At 43.7% G+C, this 22,232-nt stretch overlaps 1 protein-coding gene across 1 annotated transcript in view; it reads right to left on the bottom strand.

The window, feature by feature from the left end:
• The window catches only part of LOC126157511 (ionotropic receptor 75a-like), a 52,736-nt gene that overhangs the window by 17,406 nt on the left and 13,098 nt on the right, over positions 1-22,232 (bottom strand). Inside the window, exons 3-4 of the mRNA XM_049916415.1 lie at positions 20,002-20,175; positions 12,528-12,745 (exon numbers count right to left, since the gene is read on the bottom strand). Coding sequence (XP_049772372.1) covers positions 12,528-12,745; positions 20,002-20,175 — 392 coding nt within the window. The remainder of the gene's footprint in view (positions 1-12,527; positions 12,746-20,001; positions 20,176-22,232) is intronic.

Genomic DNA, 22,232 nt, shown 5'->3' with positions numbered 1-22,232 from the left:
CGGAGGTTCGAGTCCTCCCTCGGGCATGGGTGGGTGTGTTGTTCATAACATAAGTTAGTTTAAGTAGTGTGTAAGTCAAGCGACCGATGACCTCAGCAGTTTGGTCCCTTAGAAATTCACACAGAAACACACACACACACACACACACACACACACACACACACACATACACACAGAGCAGCACTTACAAAATTCTGTCCAGGATACTGAGAGAGTAAAAATTCTTAACTCGATTGGATACCTGCTCGCTACCCCACGTCTTCTCTCTATGGCACCCCGGAATACAGTCACCGAAAAAAATGTTCTATACACAAGCTCTGAAAAATTAAGATACGCCGACCCCACCAAGCCACATGGCTGCCAATAGTGGCCAGTCAAGGATTTTAATGACAATGACCTGCATACGAACTGTGTACAACACAGTCTGCTTGCTCTTTTAAAGCGTGCATAGGAAGACTGCAGCATGGGATGAGTAACCAACATAGCAAAATACTGTGCTTACTTCAGGCGCAGGCTTGGCAGACACCCCGCTGACCAATTCTAAGATGGCACTGATACAATGCCCGACTGCCGTAACACAGGTGCCTCGGCATGGCGCTGGCATGATCTACTTTCGTGTAAACCTATTAATGCAACGCCTTATTGGCGCATTCAACGGTCTACGCAAGCCTCGTTGTCTTTCATCCAGGCGAGATAAAGCTCATGGTGCACAGCTGCTGAGGACACTATCGAAAGAGACAGCCTCCATTCCCAATATTATCATCAGGGCTCAACCCTCCTCGAACTTAGCAGAGGTGGACACACACAACTCCCCTGTCCCATGCACCTCTCCCATGCAGAATGTCCATCAACAGACCTGGGAAAATGTAGGAAATGAACAAGACCCATGACCTGATTTAATTCAACAAAGATAAGTTACAGCCATTGATACCCAAGCATCTTCGAATCAAGCATCTTCAACATCCCCCCGAGAGGGCAATAAAGGAAAATGAAATGAATGAAAGAGGACAAGCCAAAAGGTTATGCATCTCTCTCTGTCATGAAATATGCTATTCAATACCGCTTCAACCGCACCTGAGTAGTGGTGAGTAGTGGTGAAGGAGAAGAATCCCACTCGTGATTTGTGCTTCTTCAGAAGCAGAAATGACACGTGGTCATGCGGATAACTGATCCCTTCGGTGTCATAAGAGTCGTACTGGAATTCCATCACAGTGATCCACACGTAACACAAAGCAAAGGCAAGAGCATAAAACATTTGGTTATGGTTACTGTACAATTGCTTACAGAGGCTGGCAGTGTCTTAAACGTGGTAGTTCAGATACAACCTCTAGCGGCATCATTCGGAACCATAGTTCAAAACAACCCCGTCCCCACCTTAAACGAGAGAGTTAAAGTGTTCACATAACACTGCAGGCACCACACTAAAATGTGTTCGTGACGTGTACATGCTGTATACAGGGTGGTCTACTGATCGTGAGCGGGCCAAATATCTCACGAAATAAGCGTCAAATGAAAAAACTACAAAGAACGAAGAAACTTTTCTAGCTTGAAGGAGGAAACCGGATGGCGCTATGGTTGGCCCGCTAGATGGCGCTGCCATAGGTCAAACGGATATCAACTGCGTTTTTAAAAATAGGAATCCCCATTTTTATCACATATTCGTGTAATGCGTAAAGAAATACGAATGTTTTAGTTGGACCACTTTTTTCACTTTGTGAGAGATAGCGCTGTAATAGTCACAAACATATGGCTCACAATTATAGACGAACAGTTGGTAACAGGTAGGTTTTTTTAAATTAAAATACAGAACGTACGGAGGTTTGAACATTTTATTTCGGTTGTTCCAATGTGATACATGTACCTTTGTGAACTTATCATTTCTGAAAACGCATGCTGTTACAGCGTGATTACCTGTAAATACCACATTAATGCAATAAATGTTCAAAATGAAATCCGTCAACCTCAATGCATTTGGCAATACGTGTAACGACATTCCTCTCAACAGCGAGTAGTTCGCCTTCCGTAATGTTCGCACATGCATTGACAATGCGCTGACGGATCTTGTCAGGCGTTGTCAGTGGATCACGATAGCAAATATTCTTCAACTTTCCCCACAGAAAGAAATCCGGGGACGTCAGATCCGGTGAACGTGCAGGCCATAGTATGGTGCTTCGACGACCAATCCACCTTTCATGAAATATGCTTCAACCGCACGTGAGCTGGGTGCCGGACATCCATCATGTTGGAAGTACATCACCATTCTGTCATGCAGTGAAAAATCTTGTAGTAACATCGGTAAAAGATTACGTAGGAAATCAGCATAAATTTCGACCATTTAGATTGTTATCGATAAAATGGGGGCCAAAAATCCTTCCTCCCATAATGCCGCACCATACGTTAACCCGCCAAGGTCGCTGATGTTCCACTTGCCGCAGCCATCGTGGATTTTCCGTTGCGCAATAGTGCATATTATGCCAGTTTACGTTACCGCTGTTGGTGAACGACGCTTCGTCGCTAAATAGAACGCGTGAAAAAAATCTGTCATCGTCCCGTAATTTCTCTTGTGTCCGGTGACAGAACTGTACACGACGTTCAAAGTCGTCGCCATGCAATTCCTGGTGCATAGAAATATGGTACGGGTGCAACCGATGTTGATGTAGCATTCTCAACACCGACGTTTTTGAGATTCCCGATTCCCACGCAATTTGTCTGCTACTGATGTGCGGATTAGCCGTGACAGCTAAAACACCTACTTGAGCATCATCATTTGTTGCAGGTCGTGGTTGATGTTTCACATGTGGCTGAACACTTCCTGTTTCATTAAATAACGTAACTATCCGGCGAACGGTCCGGACACTTGGATGATGTCGTCCAGGATACCGAGCAGCATACATAGAACACGCGCCATCTATCACAAAGCGAAAAAAGTGGTCCAACTAAAACATTCTTATTTCTTTACGTTCTACACGAATATGTAATAAAAAATGGGGGCTCCTATTTAAAAAACGCAGTTGATATCCGTTTGACCTTTGGCAGCGCCATCTAGCGGGCCAACCATAGCGCCATCCGGTTTCCCCTTCAAGCTAGAGTCTCGTTCTTTGTAGTTTTTTCGTTTGATGCTTATTTCATGAGATATTTGGCCCGGTCACTATCAATGGGCAACCCTGTATACATCATTCCTATATGAAACGGCCGCTGTGGCGGCCGAGCGGTTCTAGGCGCTTCAGTCCGGAACCGCGCTGCTGCTACGGTAGCAGGTTCGAATTCTGGCTCGGGCATGGATGTGTGTGATGTCCTTAGGTTAATTAGGTTTAACTAGTTTCTAGGTTTAGGAGACTGATGACCTCAAATGTTAAGTCCCATAGTGCTTAGGGTCATTTGAATAATCTTTCTTTATGAAACCTTGGGCAACGGTCTTGCCGCAGTGGATATATCGGTTCCCGTCAGATCACCGAAGTTGAGCACTGTCGGGCGTGGCCGGCACTTGGATTGGTGACCATCCGGGCTGCCATGCGCTGTTGCCATTTTCCGGGGTGCACTCAGCTTCGTGATGCCAATTGAGGAGCTACTCGACGGAATAGTAGCGGCTACGGTCAAAGAAAATCATCATAACGACCGGCAGAGCGGTGTGCTGACCACACGCCCCTCCTATCTGCATCCTCATCTGAGGACGACACGGCGGTCGGATGGTTCCGATGGGCCACCTGTGGCTGCTTTATGAAACCTTATGTTGTCAAATGTCATTTCAAAATGTGAAGGAAGTTTTTAATTTTTATTACAGCTGGCATCTGGACAGAACTTACTGACAGTGGCTGAATGCTATATTAGTTCCACATCTACATTTATATTCCGCAAGCTACCCAACGGTGTGTGGCGGAGGGCACTTTACGTGCCACTATCATTACCTCCCTTTTCTGTTCCAGTCGCGTATGGTTCGCGGGAAGAACGACTGTCTGAAAGCCTCCGTGCGCGCTCGAATCTCTCTAATTTTACATTCGTGATCTCCTCGGGAGGTATAAGTAGGGGGAAGCAATATATTCGATACCTCATCCAGAAACGCACCCTCTCGAAACCTGGCAGCAAGCTACACCGCGATGCAGAGCGCCTCTCTGGCAGAGTCTGCCACTTGAGTTTGCTAAACATCTCCGTAACGCTATCACGCTTACCAAATAAACCTGTGACGAAACGCGCCGCTCTTCTTTGGATCTTCTCTATCTCCTCTGTCAACCCGATCTGGTACGGATCCCACACTGATGAGTAATACTCAAGTATAGGTCGAACGAGGTTTTGTAAGCCACCTCCTTTGTTGATGGACTACATTTTCTAAGGACTCTCCCAATGAATCTCAATCTGGTAGCCGCCTTACCAACAATTAATTTTATATGACCATTCCACTTCAAATCGTTCCGCACGCATACTCCCAGATATTTTACAGAAGTAACTGCTACCAGTGTTTGTTCCGCTATCATATAATCATACAATAAAGGATCCTTCTTTCTATGTATTCGCAATACATTACATTTGTCTATGTTAAGGGTCAGTTGGCACTCCCTGCACGAAATGCCTATCCGCTGCAGATCTTCCTGCATTTCGCTACAATTTTCTAATGCTGCAACTTCTCTGTATACTACAGCATCATCCGCGAAAAGCCGCATGGAACTTCCGACACTATCTACTAGGTCATGTATATATATTGTGAAAAGCAATGGTCCCATAACGCTCCCCTGTGGCACGCCAGAGGTTACTTTAACGTCTGTAGACGTCTCTCCATTGATAACAACATGCTGTGTTCTGTTTGCTAAAAACTCTTCAATCCAGCCACACAGCTGGTCTGATATTCCGTAGGCTCTTACTTTGTTTATCAGGCGACAGTGCGGAACTGTATCGAACGCCTTCCGGAAGTCAAGGAAAATAGCATCTACCTGGGAGCCTGTATCTAATATTTTCTGGGTCTCATGAACAAATAAAGCGAGTTGGGTCTTACACGATCGCTGTTCCCGGAATCCATGTTGATTCCTACAGAGTAGATTCTGGGTTTCCAAAAACGACATGATACGCGAGCAAAAAACATGTTCTAAAATTCTACAACAGATCGACGTCAGAGATAAGAGGTCTATAGTTTTGCGCATCTGCTCGACGACCCTTCTTGAAGACTGGGACTACCTGTGCTCTTTTCCAATCATTTGGAACCTTCCGTTCCTCTAGAGACTTGCGGTACACGGCTGATAGAAGGGGGCAAGTTCTTTCGCGTACTCTGTGTAGAATCGAATTGGTATCCCGTCAGGTCCAGTGGACTTTCCTCTCTTGAGTGATTCCAGTTGCTTTTCTATTCCTTGGACACTTATTTCGATGTCAGACATTTTTTTGTTTGTGCGAGGATTTAGAGAAGGAACTGCAATGCGGTCTTCCTCTGTGAAACAGCTTTAGAAAAAGGTGTTTAGTATTTCAGCTTTACACGTGTCATCCTCTGTTTCAATGCCTTCATCATCCCGGAGTGTCTGGATATGCTGTTTCGAGCCACTTACTGATTTAACGTAAGACCAGAACTATCTAGGATTTTCTGTCAAGTCGGTACATAGAATTTTACTTTCGAATTCAGTGAACGCTTCACGCATAGCCCTCCTTACGCTAACTTTGACATCGTTTAGCTTCTGTTTGTCTGAGAGGTTTTGGCTGCGTTTAAACTTGGAGTGAAGCTCTCTTTGCTTTCGCAGTAGTTTCCTAACTTTGTTGTTGAACCACGGTGGGTTTTTTCCGTCCCTCACAGTTTTACTCGGCACGTACCTGTCTAAAACGCATTTTACGGTTGCCTTCAACTTTTTCCATAATGTTTCAGAGTATTTTGGGCGGAAGAAAATACGTTGGATAGCTGTGTGTTGGGGAAGAAATTTTCACTGCCAGCATTTAGGTCACAAGAAGAGGAGAGTTGGTGGTGTAAAGTTCCTGATCACCAGACATCGAGGCAATGTACTCGATCGAATTCCAAACTTCTTCACAGTGTCTCATGAATGAGGGTATGTAACATTGTTAACGGTGATCCACCCATCAAAGAAAGAGGAAAAGAAGATTGGATTTAATGTTATGTTGACGTCGATGTCATTAGAGACGAAGCACAATCTCGAATGGAGTCAAGGATGGGAAAGGAAATTTGCTGTGCATTTTCAAAGAAACTATTCCAGCATTTACGTGGAGCGATTTAGGTAAATCTCGGAAAACTAAACGTGTATGGGAGGATGCAGGTTTGAACCAACGTCCTCGTGTATTTGAGTCCAGAGTGCTAACTCCTGCGCCATCTCATTCGATCCATCCATCGGAAAGGAGTTAATTCCGATAGTTCCTTGGTATGAGAATGTACTGGCACAGGGTTTCACTTTACCTCTTGTCACATCATCAGAGAACATGAACATGATACCACACTATACACACATCAATAACTGTCATTCACATTCGACAGATACACTCAACTCACAAATGTTATACAGGCCACGGAGAAAGGGTTTGGTGTGTAGAGCAAGAAATTCCTTTCTGATTAGGTGGCTGAACTTAGCCTTGTGATCTGCAAGCCAACAGCTGGCCGGTGTGGCCGAGCGGTCCTAGGTGCTTCAGTCTGGAACCGCGTGACCACTATGTGTGTGATGTCCTTAGGTTAGTTAGGTTAAGTAGTTCTAAGTTCTAGGGGCTAATGACCTCCGATGTCCCATAGTGCTGAGATCCATTTGAACCATCCAAGCCAGCAAAGCCACACGACATTCTTTTACCCCAGTAGAAATTGAATAGGAACTGATTAGTTGGGTTTCATATGTTTATCTGTCTCACTTTAGAACAGATGGGAGGCGTATTTGAGAATACATGAAAATTTTATGCTCCATTGTAATTCATATGTTGAAATTGATGGCCATCTTTAGTTATTACTACAAAGTTAAGTTCAGTAAACATCTAAATATTCATTTTTGATGATGAATGTGAAGTAATAAGTTTAGGATTCTGCCATCTATATAATTTTCAACCACAATGTTTGTTACACCTTGTGTATCTCATCTATAGAAGGCCCCATATTTATAACTGCCTACCAATGGTTTTATCTCCTACAGCTGAAACTCAAGGGGTTTGTTTTTTAAAGGTAGCACCTTTTGCAGAAGGAGCAATTGCAATATGACAGATTGTGTTCAGCACGCCTCTCATCACGTTAGGCTTTTGAATTAATGCTCCAGAGACGAAACTGGTTTCTACACACTCAAATAAACGCTTCCAACATTTCGCTACTGATTTTCTTCACATCATTCAATGAGACGCTACTACGATGACTGACTCCAATTTGACATCTGTTATATACAGGTTGTAAAGGTATAAGTGGAGTGATTGGTGATTGAAGATGGCGCAATGAACAACATTATACAAATATTTATGGCAAGAACAAGCCATTAATGCTTCTTTTCCCCTTGACAGTAGGTAAGGCGTTGAAGTGCTGATGCATGAACGGTTAGTCTATACTGTGGACATAGTCGATTTGATGGTGACCATGTAGAAAACATAGGGGTAGTAAATGTAATGTGTTTGCAGGACAATTGTACAATGCAAAGAAAAAACAACCAGTACACTGATGTGTGTTCAGATTAATGTACCACATGTAAAAGTATCTGCATTTGTACCTGTTATACTCAGTATACAAAGCAGAGTGTACATGTGTTATCCAGGATCTCCTTTCAAACTCCTGGATTGAGTTCAGCCAAATTTGGTACAGAAACAGCAGGCCTCAAGAGTATCAGCACTGAGGGGTTTATAACCTTCTATCTCTAACAGGAGCAGAGATTCAGGGAAAGTTGTTTTTCACAGAACCTGCATTATAGGTACCCTGCATGATAAGTATTGTGGGAACAGTAACAGCCTGCCAAATCAACCTGTTTTGTAGGGCAGCCTACATGCCAGAAGCGAGTGGGCCCAATATGTAGGTTGTCCTGCATGACAGGTTAGTTGTGTTGGAATAGTATCATCCTGCTTTATCGACCTACTTAGCATGGTGGACTGTACAACAGGTTCAAATAAATGATTTCCAAGCCGATAGTGTATATCCTGTCCATCATTACAGTCGTATTGTGTGAGTAGTATTGACCTGCTGTATTGAACTGTACTGCAAGGGCATCACATACCGATGAGAATGACTGTGTACAGATGGAGATAGGTAGAGGAGGGCATAGATGGAGCGAGAGGGAGGAGGACAAAGGGCAGATGGGGGAGATGGATGATGCACATGGATGTTGTAAAGGTGTGATAGGTAGGTGGGAAAGGAAAAGGGGGAGTGAGACTGGAAAGAGGGAGAGGGAGGACGATATGGTCGGAGAGAGGGACAGCAGGAGGTGATGACACAGGGGTGCAATGCTTGCACGCTTGACATTTTGAAAAATTTTAATGAATTTTTACGAGAGAGTACACGGCGTGATTACAGGTGCTTGGCACACTCGACTATGACGATTGCAATTTTCCAAGACTCGTTTGAAAAGTCGACCTGCTGGCAGTCCTCATGTACATTGTTGTCGCCAAACGCGGTTGTCTCGGCTGCTGTGTCAAGAGAAGCTGTAAAATGGTCTCTATGCTGACAGCCATGGTTCTTCAGATGTCATTGCATTGCCCGTGTCGATACATTTGGTGCTGCAGGTATGTCTATTTCTTGGGACCATGGTTGTATGATGCTGCACGGATGAGAAAACAAATGCCTATTCTCTAAGGAGATCGTCACGTAGGGTCGATGATATCGTGCATGCCACTGATGGACGATGGAGGATTAGAATTTAACGTTCTACCGACACCAAGGTAATTGGAGATTAGAATGAATCAAGGATGCGTAAGGAAATCGGCCATGTCCTTTAAAAGGAACCATCCTGACGTTTATATGGAGCAGTTTAGAGAATCGTAGAATACAGGGTGTTACAAAAAGGTACGGCCAAACTTTCAGGAAACTTTCCTCATACACAAAGAAAGAAAAGATATTATGTGGACATGTGTCCGGAAACGCTTACTTTCCATGTCAGAGCTCATTTTATTACTTCTCTTCAAATCACATTAATCATGGAATGGAAACACACAGCAACAGAACGTACCAGCGTGACTTCAAACACTTTGTTACAGGAAATGCTGAAAATGACCTCCGTTAGCGAGAATACATGCATGCACCCTCCGTCGCATGGAATCCCTGATGCGGTGATGCAGCCCTGGAGAATGGCGTATTTTATCACAGCCGTCCACAATACGAGCACGAAGAGTCTCTACATTTGGTATCGGGGTTGCGTAGACAAGAGCTTTCAAATGCCCCCATAAATGAAAGTTAAGAGGGTTGAGGTCAGGAGAGCGTGGAGGCCATGGAACTGGTCCGCCTCTACCAATCCATCGGTCACCGAATCTGTTGTTGAGAAGCGTACGAACACTTCGACTGAAATGTGCAGGAGCTCCGTCGTGCATGAACCACATGTTGTGTCGTACTTGGAAAGGCACATAATCTAGAAGCACAGGTAGAGTATCCCGTATGAAATCATGATAACGTGCTCCACTGAGCGTAGGTGGAAGAACATGGGGCCAACAATGGCTGCCCAAACGTTCACAGAAAATCTGTGTTGATGACTTGATTGCACAATTGCGTGCGGATTCTCATCAGCCCACACATGTTGATTGAGAAAATTTACAATTTGATCTCGTTGGAATGAAGCCTCATCCGTAAAGAGAACATTTACACTGAAATGAGGACTGACACATTGTTGGATGAACCATTCGCAGAAGTGTACCCGTGGAGCCCAATCAGCTGCTGATAGTGCCTGCACACGCTGTACATGGTACGGAAACAACTGGTTCTCCCGTTGCACTCTCCATACAGTGACGTGGTCAACGTTACCTTGTACAGCAGCAACTTCTCTGACGCTGACATTAGGGTTATCGTCAACTGCACGAAGAATTGCCTCGTCCATTGCAGGCGTCCTCGTCGTTCTAGGTCTTCCCCAGTCGCGAGTCATAGGCTGGAATGTTCCGTGCTCCCTAAGACGCCGATCAATTGTTTCGAACGTCTTCCTGTCGGGACACCTTCGTTCTGGAAATCTGTCTCGATACAAACGTACCGCGCCACGGCTATTGCCCCGTGCTAATCTATACATCAAATTGGCATCTGCCAACTCCGCATTTGTAAACATTGCACTGACTGCAAAACCACGTTCGTGATGAACACTAATCTGTTGATGCTACATACTGATGTGCTTGATGCTAGTACTGTAGAGCAATGAGTCGCATGTCAACACAAGCACCGAAGTCAACATTACCTTCCTTCAATTGGGCCAACTGGCGGTGAATCGAGGAAGTACAGTACGTACTGACGAAACTAAAATGAGCTCTAACATTGAAATTAAGCGTTTCCGGACACATGTCCACATAACATCTTTTCTTTATTTGTGTGTGAGGAATATTTCCTGAAAGTTTGGCGGTACCTTTTTGTAACACCCTGTATAGATCTGAACCATCATCCACCCAAAAGCGAGTCCATTGTGTTGACCACTGCCCTATCTCGCTCGATTCATGCGGCTGAGTTTGGCTCTTCTTACACCATCAATTCCATATTTTCTTTCCAGTCGTGGAATCCCGGTTAGCTCGTGCACAGTAATAATTTTAATCTTTTTCTTGGTCCCTGGCCTTTATTATGTATCTTCAAAGGGTCGATCGTTTAATTTTTATATTTGACAATGTTAGTGGCAGAGGGTGGCCGGACGCCCTTCCTATCGCCATGCTTTCTCCCTCTTGATGGAATTTCTGTATACCGTTTGTCAATGTTTAGTGTTATCCGATGTGAATGAGGGCGAACATTTTGCAAATGTGCAACTGGCCAGTACATGGGAACCAGTCCAGTAGTCACCTAGTTAAATGTGGGAATCTACACCCAGGCTCTCTGGTACACCAGTCCTTGTCGATAATGCGCAACTGGGCCTGGCGCACCTCCCTGAATACCAGAAATGATATTCAAACATGTGCAGCTATCCAAGCTGGTCATTCACATGCACACCAATTTTGGGCAACAATAAATTGCAGTCTTGATAGGTCATGATTGTACTGCGCCACATTCATGTAGACACTTCTCCTTTTTGCCGGCCGTAGTGGCCGAGCGGTTCTAGGCGCTACAGTCTGGAACCGCGCGACCGCTACGGTCACAGGTTCGAATCCGGCCTCGGGCTTGGATGTGTGTGATGTTAGGTTAGTTAGGTTTAAGTAGTTCTAAGTTCTAGGGGACTGATGACCCCAGAAGTTAAGTCCCATAGTGCTCAGAGCCATATGAACTTCTCCTTTTTACGCAAGGTATAACATGGTTGCAACGTGTCAGATTGGTCTTAGGCTGATACGTTTCATATGTTATTGCTATTACACCGTCTTACAAAAATCCGTATGATGACTGTTGAGCAACTGATACTAAAATGTAGACTTTCACGGCCGGAAATGTCATGTTCATGATAATTATCCGGGCTGTTGTGCCGTGGCCGCTTGATGAATTCTGTGTCAGTTCCCAACGTTTCGTCCCCGTCTGCGGGGGAACACCTTCAAGGGGGTCTGTAGCTCGATGAAAGGTCCAACACACCCACTGGATGACTGATTGAGTGGGTTTGTTGGATCTTCCATTTAGCTACAGACCCCCTTGAAGATGTCCCCCGCAGAGCGGGACGAAACATTGGGAATTGACACAGAATTCATCAACAGACCACGGCATAACAGCCCGGATGATTATAATGGACATGTTGAGCAACTCACTGGCGTGATGAACCAGTGGGGTACCAACAGTGTTACCTCAACGACCGTTCGGCGAACGCTGCTACTTACGGGCCTGCATAGCAGGCGCCTGGTTCATGCATCCATGCAGATTGCTGTTGATTGGCGACGAAGGCTGGACTCTGCACGGCAATACCGCAGTTTCTGAGAGGCGGCAGGTGGCCTTTTCAGATGAATCACGTTTTGTGCGCTGTCGGACAGATGGCCGTTTTCGAGCACGGCTCGAAACCTCCGAAAACAAACCTGCTGCAACAATCGTTGATAGGATTCAAGCCGGAGGGCATTCCCGTGTGATCTCGTCATTCTGGAAGGCACAATCGATTAACACACGTTTGCATCTGTCCTTCGGGACCATGCCCACCCATACGTGCAACTTGGTTTTTCTCGGCATCTACCAGCTGGACAATGCAACTTGTCACATCGCTCGCAGTTTCGTGCATTTTTCGGAGAGCATCAGAATGAGTTTATCGTACTCTACTGGCCACCAAACTCTCGTATTTAAACTCAGTCGAGAATCTGTGGGACCATCTCGAACGTGGTGTACATGCAATGGATCCTCAACCGAGAAACCTAGCGGGCTGACCACGGTACATCGCATGACGGTCTGTGCTGCAAAGTGTGCTTCTTGAGGCTTTTTGTACGTTGTCTCATTAATGTGGCAGTGTAGTATGAGAGGGCTGAAAGAGAGAATGCAAAACCAGCAGTGAGTGCACAGTATTAGGCTGAGGAGAGTGGCGCACCTTGCTGGCTGATGGCGGAACAAAGCAGGAGCAGCGCCGAGCTCCAGCTGCCTTCACGTCCGCCCTCGCAGCATCGCACAGCGCGGTAGGCCAGCCACGCGGTGGCCAGCACCAGCGAGTACACCACGCTGCTGGCCACCCACAGAGGGGCCTCGAACGGCCGGAACAGCGTCCCGTACACGCCCACCGCCTTTGGGTGCCGGAACGCGATCTTGGTGCTGCAAGAAAAATCCCTGTATTATCTACCTCTCACCCATAATTTACACAACCTTTTGTTGCCATTGTGGCCTTAGTCCGAGGAACCGCCAGCAGTGATGAACCATAGACCTCGCCGAGATCCTCAATGGCACTGATAGCCGTATCATATGTGCAACCACAACGGGGGCATAACTGTGGACAGGCCAGTCAAACAAGTGTTTCCTAAAGAGGGGTAGTTGCTTTTTCAATAGTTGCAGGGGCAGCAGTCTGGATGGCTGACTAATATGATCTTACTGTGGTGTGCGTACTGTAAGACCTTCAGTACACACACCATCAGATTATTTGACTTGTCGCTCTAACGAAGTAGGCGAGTGTCAGCAATATGTCTCGTGGTCTTATCGTGACGTGTTTATCTTCTGCCGTTAGGTCAGAAGATAGAAATGCCACTTGCACGCTTAGAGCAGCAGATTTTGGTGACCAACTTTAAACAGAACTTGATTAATTTTCGCACACATTTATTAAAATAATAACAAGCATAAAAATTACTTGGGTCTGGATGCTATTTACAATTGACAATCTGAAGTTCCTTTGGTATTGGTACGTTAATCTTATTCTCACGTTTATCTCTGATACTTGACAAAAGTGCCTATACATTTATCTTCATGGCTATGTACAGGAATAGGGTAATCTTATTAGGCGCAGACTGAGACTTGACCATAGACTGGTACAGACAAATGTAGAACTCGTACAGACTGTTGCAGACAAATGCAGACCAGTACAGACTGGTGCAGACAAATGCAGACTGACTAATCGAAAGTCTGTACACTTGTTATAATACCTCGCGCATTCATGTATCACTGTGTGAGTGTGATCCGTGAGGAGAAAAGGTTCTATGTTAGCAGCAATCTCATTGGCTGCATTACTTATTAATACGCGGATTGGCGGAAGCAGAATTTGGTCCGTCTCTATGGCAGCGCCATCTCGAAGTGCAGAGACGGACGAGCGCTGCGCCTGCGCTGTTGTGCTTAGCGGGACGCGCTCTAGTGGGAAAGTTGTGTATGCGCTGACAACGCGGAACTATGTACACAATACTTACAACGTTAGCCAATAAGATTTTGCTGTGCTGCAACTGAGAACGACTAATGGCAAAGGAAAACTGCAGCTGTTATTTTTCCAGAGCGCACACAGATCTACTATACAGTTAAATGACAGCAGTGTCCTCTTGGGTAAAATATTCCGGAAGTAAAATAGTCTCCCTTCAGATCTGATCTCCGGCAGGGACTACTCAAGAGAATATCGTCATCAGCAACAACAAAACTAGCTTTTTATGGGTGGTAACTCGGAATGTGAGCTACTTTAACCTGGTAGGTATATTAGAGAATTTAAAAAGGGAAAGGTATAGAATGAAGTTAGATACAGTGAGAATGATTGAAGTGCCATGGCAGGAAGAACAGGACTTGTGATCAGTTAAGTACAGCTCTGTAAATAGAAAATGAATTAGGGGTAATGTGGAAGAAATTGTAATAATGAATACAAAAATAGGAACTTGGGCAAGCTACTATGAAGAGGACAGTGATCGCATTGTCGTTGCGAAGACCAGTAGGCAGGTTAGAGATTTAAAAAGGGAAATGGATAGATTCAAATTAGATGTAGTGAGGATTCATGAAGTGCAATGACAGGAAGGAAAGGACTTCTGGTCAGGTAAGTACAGTGTAGTAAATAGAAAATCAAATAGGCGTAAAGTAGAAGTAAGTCTAATAATGAATAAGAAATAGGAATTTCTGCAAGCTACTATGAAGAGCATAGTGAAAGGTATTATCGTAGCAAAGACAAACACAATGCACACAACCACCACAGTAGTACAAGTTTATTTGCCGACTAGGAAATGTGTGATGGCATAAAACAAATTCTTCAGCTACTTAAGGGAGACAAAAAATTAATTATGATGGGTGATTCGAATAGTGAAAGTGTAGGAGATCATGGACTGGGGAAAGTAATGAAAGAGGAACGCACATGGCATAATTTTGCGCTGATTTAATCATTGTTAACGCTTGGTTTCAGAATCAGATAAGGATGAATTTTTGCTTTGCAGTGGAATATGTACTGTTTTGAAACTTCCTAGCATATTAAAACTGTGTGCGAGACCGGACTCGAACCTGCGACATCTGTCATTTCCTGGAAAGTGTTCACCTACCGCCCTATCCAAGCACGACTCATACAACTTTACTTTTGCTAGTGCCTCATTTCCCATCTTTCAAACTTCTTCACAGTTCACCTGTAGACCATGTAGGACTAGTACTTCAGTTTTATCTCTGACAAGGATTAACTGTCCTGAGAACACCCCCTTGCCGAGTTGCTTCAGTTGGCAAGATTCAACGGGACCAGGAGCATCTTTGAAGATGTTCAACGGAACTCGGGACGAAACATTGTGAACAAAAAAGTTTCATAGACCACGACCATACAAAGCGGAAGATGCAAAAGAAACTAATTCTTCAGCATTACCGTATTTCAAAAGCTTCTATCCGACTCTTGTCTGTACGGCTTGACGTCCACGTCTCACTTGTTTAAGGCTACGCTCCAGACAAGTCTTTCTGTGATTTAAATTTATATTCGATGCCAATATCTTTTTGATCTGCTTTTACTATAACGAGCAACGCTGTAGCTGCTAGACAGGGTGCCTGATTAACGACCATGGGTCTGATACATCGACCAGCCGGAGTGTGCTGTTTTTGTCTTTTAGACAACTGCATGACTGGTTCTTTACCTCCGCCTCAGGTAAAATGCGCTAACAGAAAAATGCTTACAAGTTTCCCAAACACACGGCGCACACTGTTTCGCTCACTTCAGTCAACTAACAACAATGGCACTGGTTAAAATAAAATACATTTTCTTAATTATGTAAAGAGTGTATTCCATTCGAGATGATAACAGCTAGGAGACAGTGAGAGTTAAAGCAGTTCTGATTTATAGAGAAGCTTTTCTTGTTGTTGGGAGCCTTTTCAGTTCCAACTAGGAAAGAGACTTCTAGTTTCAGTTTCGGCCCTGAAACCAAGCTGAACTCCTGGCCGTCTTGACTACAGCAGTTCTTTTTTTTCTGAGACCTCTCTCCTCCTGCCCAATTTCTAGATATTCTTCATAAATTGACTGAACCTGCTAGCAACCTTGACGACAACTGTAGGAAGTAACATAACCGTAATGTATAAAAATTAAGCCTCATGAGAAACAGAGAATATGTAAATTTACAAGACGCTCGAAGCATTTCAGTTAGTCATAGAGCTAAATCACAGAACTTTTGGAATACAGCAGTGTCAACAAAGTGTAATTACAGAAGATAAAAACTATAGATACACGCATAAAACGGTAAGAACGTCTAAAGAACTAAGAATGTCCAAAAACTTTTTCCATAAAAACAGGCAACTCTCGTGACTCTCCAGGCAGTCAAGATTATATGCTCGGTACATAGCCTTCGGGTCTCTCGCTGGATCACCTTGTATAAATACCACAATATTTCTTCAGGCCAACGTCTCAACATCATCAGGTGGGAGCTACTGGTTACTGCTGCCAAATAACTACTTACTGCCTGTCACATGTCTGAGTGTGATTAGTTCCATTAGCCGCCGTTTTGACAATTGATGTCTACAAGACATGTCCCTATAGCGTACAAAGCACGCCTAATTTGATGTTCATATATCATGTACATCTGATTATGAGGCTGGAGGCCTTGAAATTGGTAATGGTAAAACAAAATGAAGACGACTTAGTTGCAGTTCGAGACAAAGTTTCTTTCCTGTAATTATCTATAAGATTGTATCCCATACAGTCACATTAACAATGGAAATCTCTAGTACTTTTAATTATTCTTTTTTACTCGTGAAGGCTACGAAATAGCAAATATGCAGGGTCATTATAATTAAGGTTAAACTTTCAAAACGCTGTAGAAATAACACCACTGGTCAGAATGATGTAAAATTGCAACGGAATATTATTGGAGAAGGGGGAAACGTATAGCTGAAGAAAAAAAATATTCTGAAAATTGATCAATAGATGGCGCTGTACGTGTTAGAATACGTAAATGAAAACACCTCTCATGGGCACGACACATTGAAGTTGGTATAAACACGTCGGGGTCCGCAGCTCGTGGTCGTGCGGTAGCGTTCTCGCTTCCCACGGGCGGGTTCCCGGGTTCGATTCCCGGCAGGGTCAGGGATTTTCTCTGCCTCGTGATGACTGGGTGTTGTGTGATGTCCTTAGGTTAGTAGGTTTAAGTAGTTCTAAGTCCTAGGGGACTGATGACCATAGATGTTAAGTCCCATAGTGCTCAGAGCCATAAACACGTCGGGTACACGGCTTTTCCTCCTTTCGCGTCTGTGACGTTCGCCAAGACTGTCTCAATACAGGATCGCGCTCTGCTTGCAAAGTTGCGTTACGAGGATGATGACTGTCCACATGTCGCGCTGCAGAAGTTCCGGACACTGAAGGGTTTGAAAAAATGCGTTGGTCCGATGACTGCCGTGGGTTTGGAGAAAATGATTCGGAAATTCGAAAAGACGGGTTCTTTTGGTGTGCAACGTGGTAGAGGGAGGAAACGAATTGATTCGACTTCAGTGGAAGCAGTGGCCACAGCAATGCAGGAGGAGACGGGTAGTGGTGTGCAAACGTGCGGTGCACGGAGAATTGCCCTAACATTGAACAGTCCTGTGAGCACGGTGCGTAAAATCCTACAAGACATCCTTCTTTGCTATCCATTCAAAATTACCAATGTGCACGAGTTGCTTCCTGTTGACATGCCGGAAAGAGAGACCTTTGCTTTAGAATTTCTCGCTCGCGTGGAAATGGACAATGATTGACCGTGGAAGATTTTGTGGACAAACGAAGCCCACTTCCATCTGACAGCATATGTCAATACACAGAATTGTCGAATTTGGGCAACGGAAAATCCACACGCAAATCAACCAGTACCAGTTCATCTTGAGAAGGTCACTGTGTGGTGCTGGTTTATGGCATTATCTATCATAAGGCCATATTTTTTCGAAAGTAGAGGTGCTTTCGGTCCTGTCACCTGTACCGTCACTGGTAGGCGGTATGAGTGTCTTTTGCGCAACCACGTCATTCCAGTTCTCCATCAGCGTGGATGCGTGGATGGGGCCATTTTTATGCAAGATGACGCCTGGCCGTCCCGATCACCTGGTCTTTATCCATGTGACTTCTGGCTGTGGGGCTATCTGAAAGATGTTGTGTTCGGTGTTCCGATTACAAACTTAGCTGCACTGAAGGCTCGCATTGCGCATTACACACTGAACGTGACGCCGGAAACACTTCGATCAGTTGTGGAACATGCTGTTTCTCGATTTCAACTTGTTTCAGAAAAAGGTGTACAGCATAATGAACATGTTTTGCGCCAGTCACACGGAAATTAATTATCCGATTTGATTTTTATTGATTCATGATTTTTATGCGATTTCTGGTCTCAGGAAAATTAAAAACCGATGTGAGTGATGCCTTTTAAGCGGTATTTGGCCTTAGGACAATTAAAACCCGATTTTTCCCATTCGATGTGATATGACCTTGGGTGGGCTTGCGCAACCAACAGTATCACACCTGTACACCCATGAACACTGAGTAGCACAGTTTCTTTAATGTCAAATGTGCACCTTAGGCATTGTTGTATGATTCATTTGTCATTTGCAGTCGACCACTATTAAATTATGATGCTTACAGCACCATCTATTGCTACAATTTGTAACTATTTATTTTTCTTCTGCCATACCTTTTCTCCCTTCTTCTATAATATTCTGTTCCAATTGGTCGTCTTTCTGACTAGTGGTGTTATTTCCGTAGCGGTTTGAAAGTTTAACTTCAATTATAATCACCCTATATATGTATATTGTCCATGAAATTTCGATCAAATTGCCAGATGTCTTCAAATGGCATGCATGATGTTTCGGCGCAGTATCTTCTGGCAATTTTCAGGTTCATATCGTAACAGTAATACGGAATCCAGCAGTTCCCCTTAAATTGTATGAGAAGACATAGATGCCAATAAAATTGTTAGTTTCAACACTATATTTGGGTTTCCCAAAACTGTGAAAGGTTGTTCGTATTGTAAAAGTAAAAATGATTCACTTTTATTTAACAGCTGATAACATTTTGAGAACATTAGAATTGAAGTTGTAGTAGATAACATTTTTAAAAAAGTAGTAGTGGAATTTTATCATTGATTCCATATCCGAGCGCCAGAGACACTGGAGGGATATTGACGTTGTTGTTATTTATTATTATTATTATTATTATTATTATTATTATTCTTTCTTTCTTTCTTTTCTCAGACGTTATGTCTGGTCAAAAATGGAAAGTGACGCGGACCTTGATCAAGCGTGACTTCCTTTTAACTGTACGGTATATGTTATATTGCATTTAGGAACTTTCGGGTGATTGAACATGTATCAATAATTACGGATTTCTGTAGTTGTATATATAAGTTTGGATGTAGCTGTATTGCATTGATGTACTGGTGGATATTGTGTGGTATGACTCCTGTAGTTGATAGTATTATTATGTGTTTTCATTTATTTTGTTGTGTATGATTGTGTTGATAGTTTTTATTGTTGTTTCGACTTGTGGGTTATTTGGCGGTCTATGCGAGAATGGTCTAATGTCTGTATTTGTGTCTTTGTATTCTATATATGTCAGCTGAAATTTCTCTTCTATATCTAACATGTGTGTCACTTCGTGTTCTATTTGTGCTTGTTCTGGTGGCTGTCTTAAGATTTCGTTTTCCTCTGATTGTTTAATTGATGCGTGTTGGTCTTTGTTTGTTTGCTCTGGGATGTTTGAGTCCATTACTGTATTTTCTTCTTCTTATGATTGCACATTATTTTGTTCCAGTATTTGTTGTACTTGTTGTTTGATGTTTTCTAGTATTATTATTATTATTATTTTTATATTATATATTTTTATATTAGTATTATTATTATTTTCTATTATTATTATTATTATTATTATTATTATTATCATTATTCCGTATAGCTATCTCCAACACAGATGACGTGGTATGTCTTGCATATTATTATAATTATTCTTTTCCTGCAATGCACGTGTGTCAGTCAGGTGACGGACTTGGCTGAGAATATCTTACAAACCATTATCCACCAGCGAAGAATAGTTCAATGGTGCTACTAAATTACGTATGGTACAGTTTTTTGTGAATGTAAAGCTGCAATTGGCAAGTTAGCGTCGCCAGCGGGTTGCATTGCGTTGTACAGCGCATTACACTCACGTCCAGAGAACGCCCGGCCCAGTAAAGTCGATGAAATTGAGCCGCTGGTGCGTGATCACCAGCGCCGTGACGCCGATATCGACGGTGCCGTTCGCCAGCAGGCCGACCACCCCGTCCATTGTTTTGTTACCCAGCACAGCGAAGCCGAAAGAAGATGTGGAGTACAGCACGATCCTGCAGCAGGGTTCAAAACTGGTCTCATGAATTCTGTCAGTAGGCAACATCAAAAACAACAGGGAACTCAGAAAATAATTACATGTGAGAAAAGCTTATAACTTGCAATCCTTTTGTGAATTATGTTTAAGAATAATATCACTTCGATGGCATCTCCTATTGGTGGTGCTTGTAGAAGCAGTTAATGGAAGTTGTGAGGTTTGAATCAAACATCGACAGCTTATTGTCGTGGTGATTTCTGTTATTGTTAAATAGTTTTATGGCGATATTACCTGGGAAGAAACCAGACAAAGTCAAAACAGGTGATCCGTCAGCCTAACCGACCACCAGGAAAAAGACAACTTATGGACAGAGTATATTTTCCCCACGATGAGACTGAATGACTAGACGTGCGCTTGTGACCTCGTCCTGTAAAAAGCCATACTTTCAATGAGGACTGGATTCTGTCACAATATCGAGCCCACATAAGGCGTTATGGCGCATTCCTGGAGGAAGCGCCTAGTCAATACACCAAGATCACAAGCTAGGTGGGGGGGATTATCTTCTTCCTACAGAAAATTACTTCGTGTGGAATTTTATGCAAATAAAATACGCTCCATCTCTTAACGACACATCAGTCGCAATGTGGACACATCCCTGAAACTCCTGAGAAAAAGCTTCAAGTCTTGCATTGACCGCTGGTTTATATGTCCGAACATCAGTTTGTAGCAATCCATCCTAAGGTCGTGAGATACGTTTTTCTCGCCTTGAAATAGGTACATATAATGAAAATAGTAAATTTTGACACATTATCCAAGAGCATAAGTGATAAATCGATAAAAAGATGTGCATGCGAAAGAACGCTGCGAGGCAGTTATCGCTGAGGCAGAGTATGTGTAACAAAGAGTTCATGTTAGGTCGCGCAGTAGTGGCCAGTTGTTGCTCGGGAGGAGCAGGAATAGCGTGCCAGAGGCTGGCAGTGTCTGTTGCGATGTTCCTACTATCCCCGAGCAACAACTGTCCGCTACTGGGCTACCCAACATAAGCTCTTTGTTGCACATACTCTGCCTCAGCGATAGCTGCCTCGCAGCGTTCTTTCACATGTACATCTTTGTAATCGATATATCCCTTATGCTCTTGGATAATACATTAAATTTAACAACTTTTATTATATGTACCTGTTTCAACCTGCATTCAGAAACCTCACGGACAGCGACGTGTTTCACTTGATACCATCATCATTCTCAGATGCGCCAGCGGTCTAGACAAAATATTGTTTAGCATCCCGTCGGCTCTGTGACCTCCGGCGCGGAACATGAGCCCGGATTGGACGGGAAAGAAGCAGGCAACCGTTTGGGGGCGCTCTGTAGGAACCACCCCGGCATTCATCTGGAGTGCTTCAAGAAAACCGCAGGAAGCCTATATCTAGCTGTCACGTCTCTCAGTCTAACAGCGATTTCGCTAAATCGCTTAAGGCGAAAGGACCGTCGATTTCCTCCCCCAAATCCGAGCTTGTGCTGTGTCTCTAATTACCTCGTCGTCGACGGGGCGTTAAACCTTAATCTCCGTTCCGTCAGTCTAACTTGCCTTCGTCAGCCATGTCCCTCACGTTTCAGTGTAGCAATTGAGAAGCTTTAATGTCTAACACTGGTGTAATTAATTTTTTTCGTAAACGTATTTGGTAATTGGTTCATTGGTCTGTATTTATCATACTCGACTTTTGTTTACTCTTTGTCATACTGCCAATTTTCTTGAATGAACGAGTTTTTGGTAAGTAATTAAGCAGTTACTTCTCATAAAAGTTAATAATTTTACCTGTAATCAGACTGCCAAGTACGTATGAAAGTATAATGTCTGTAAAAGTGGTGAAGTATTGTCTATTTGAAAATTCATTGTCAACACGCTGCGAGAGATTGGGAGCTATGTGCGTGAACTCAAGATAGCGGTAGACATGCGATGAAAAACGCAATTTGTATTTTTCACTGTTAATCACGCCGAAACTTGACGTGGACATAATGCTGCAGTACGCATATTGAATGGCTCATTGGCGTGAAGAAGAAGTCCAGCCAGATAGACAC

The sequence above is a fragment of the Schistocerca cancellata genome, chromosome 1, assembly GCF_023864275.1.
Source record: "Schistocerca cancellata isolate TAMUIC-IGC-003103 chromosome 1, iqSchCanc2.1, whole genome shotgun sequence".
NCBI lineage: Eukaryota > Metazoa > Arthropoda > Insecta > Orthoptera > Acrididae > Schistocerca > Schistocerca cancellata.
Note: the sequence above shows the minus strand (reverse complement) of the source record. Positions and strands in the feature narration are given on the sequence as shown.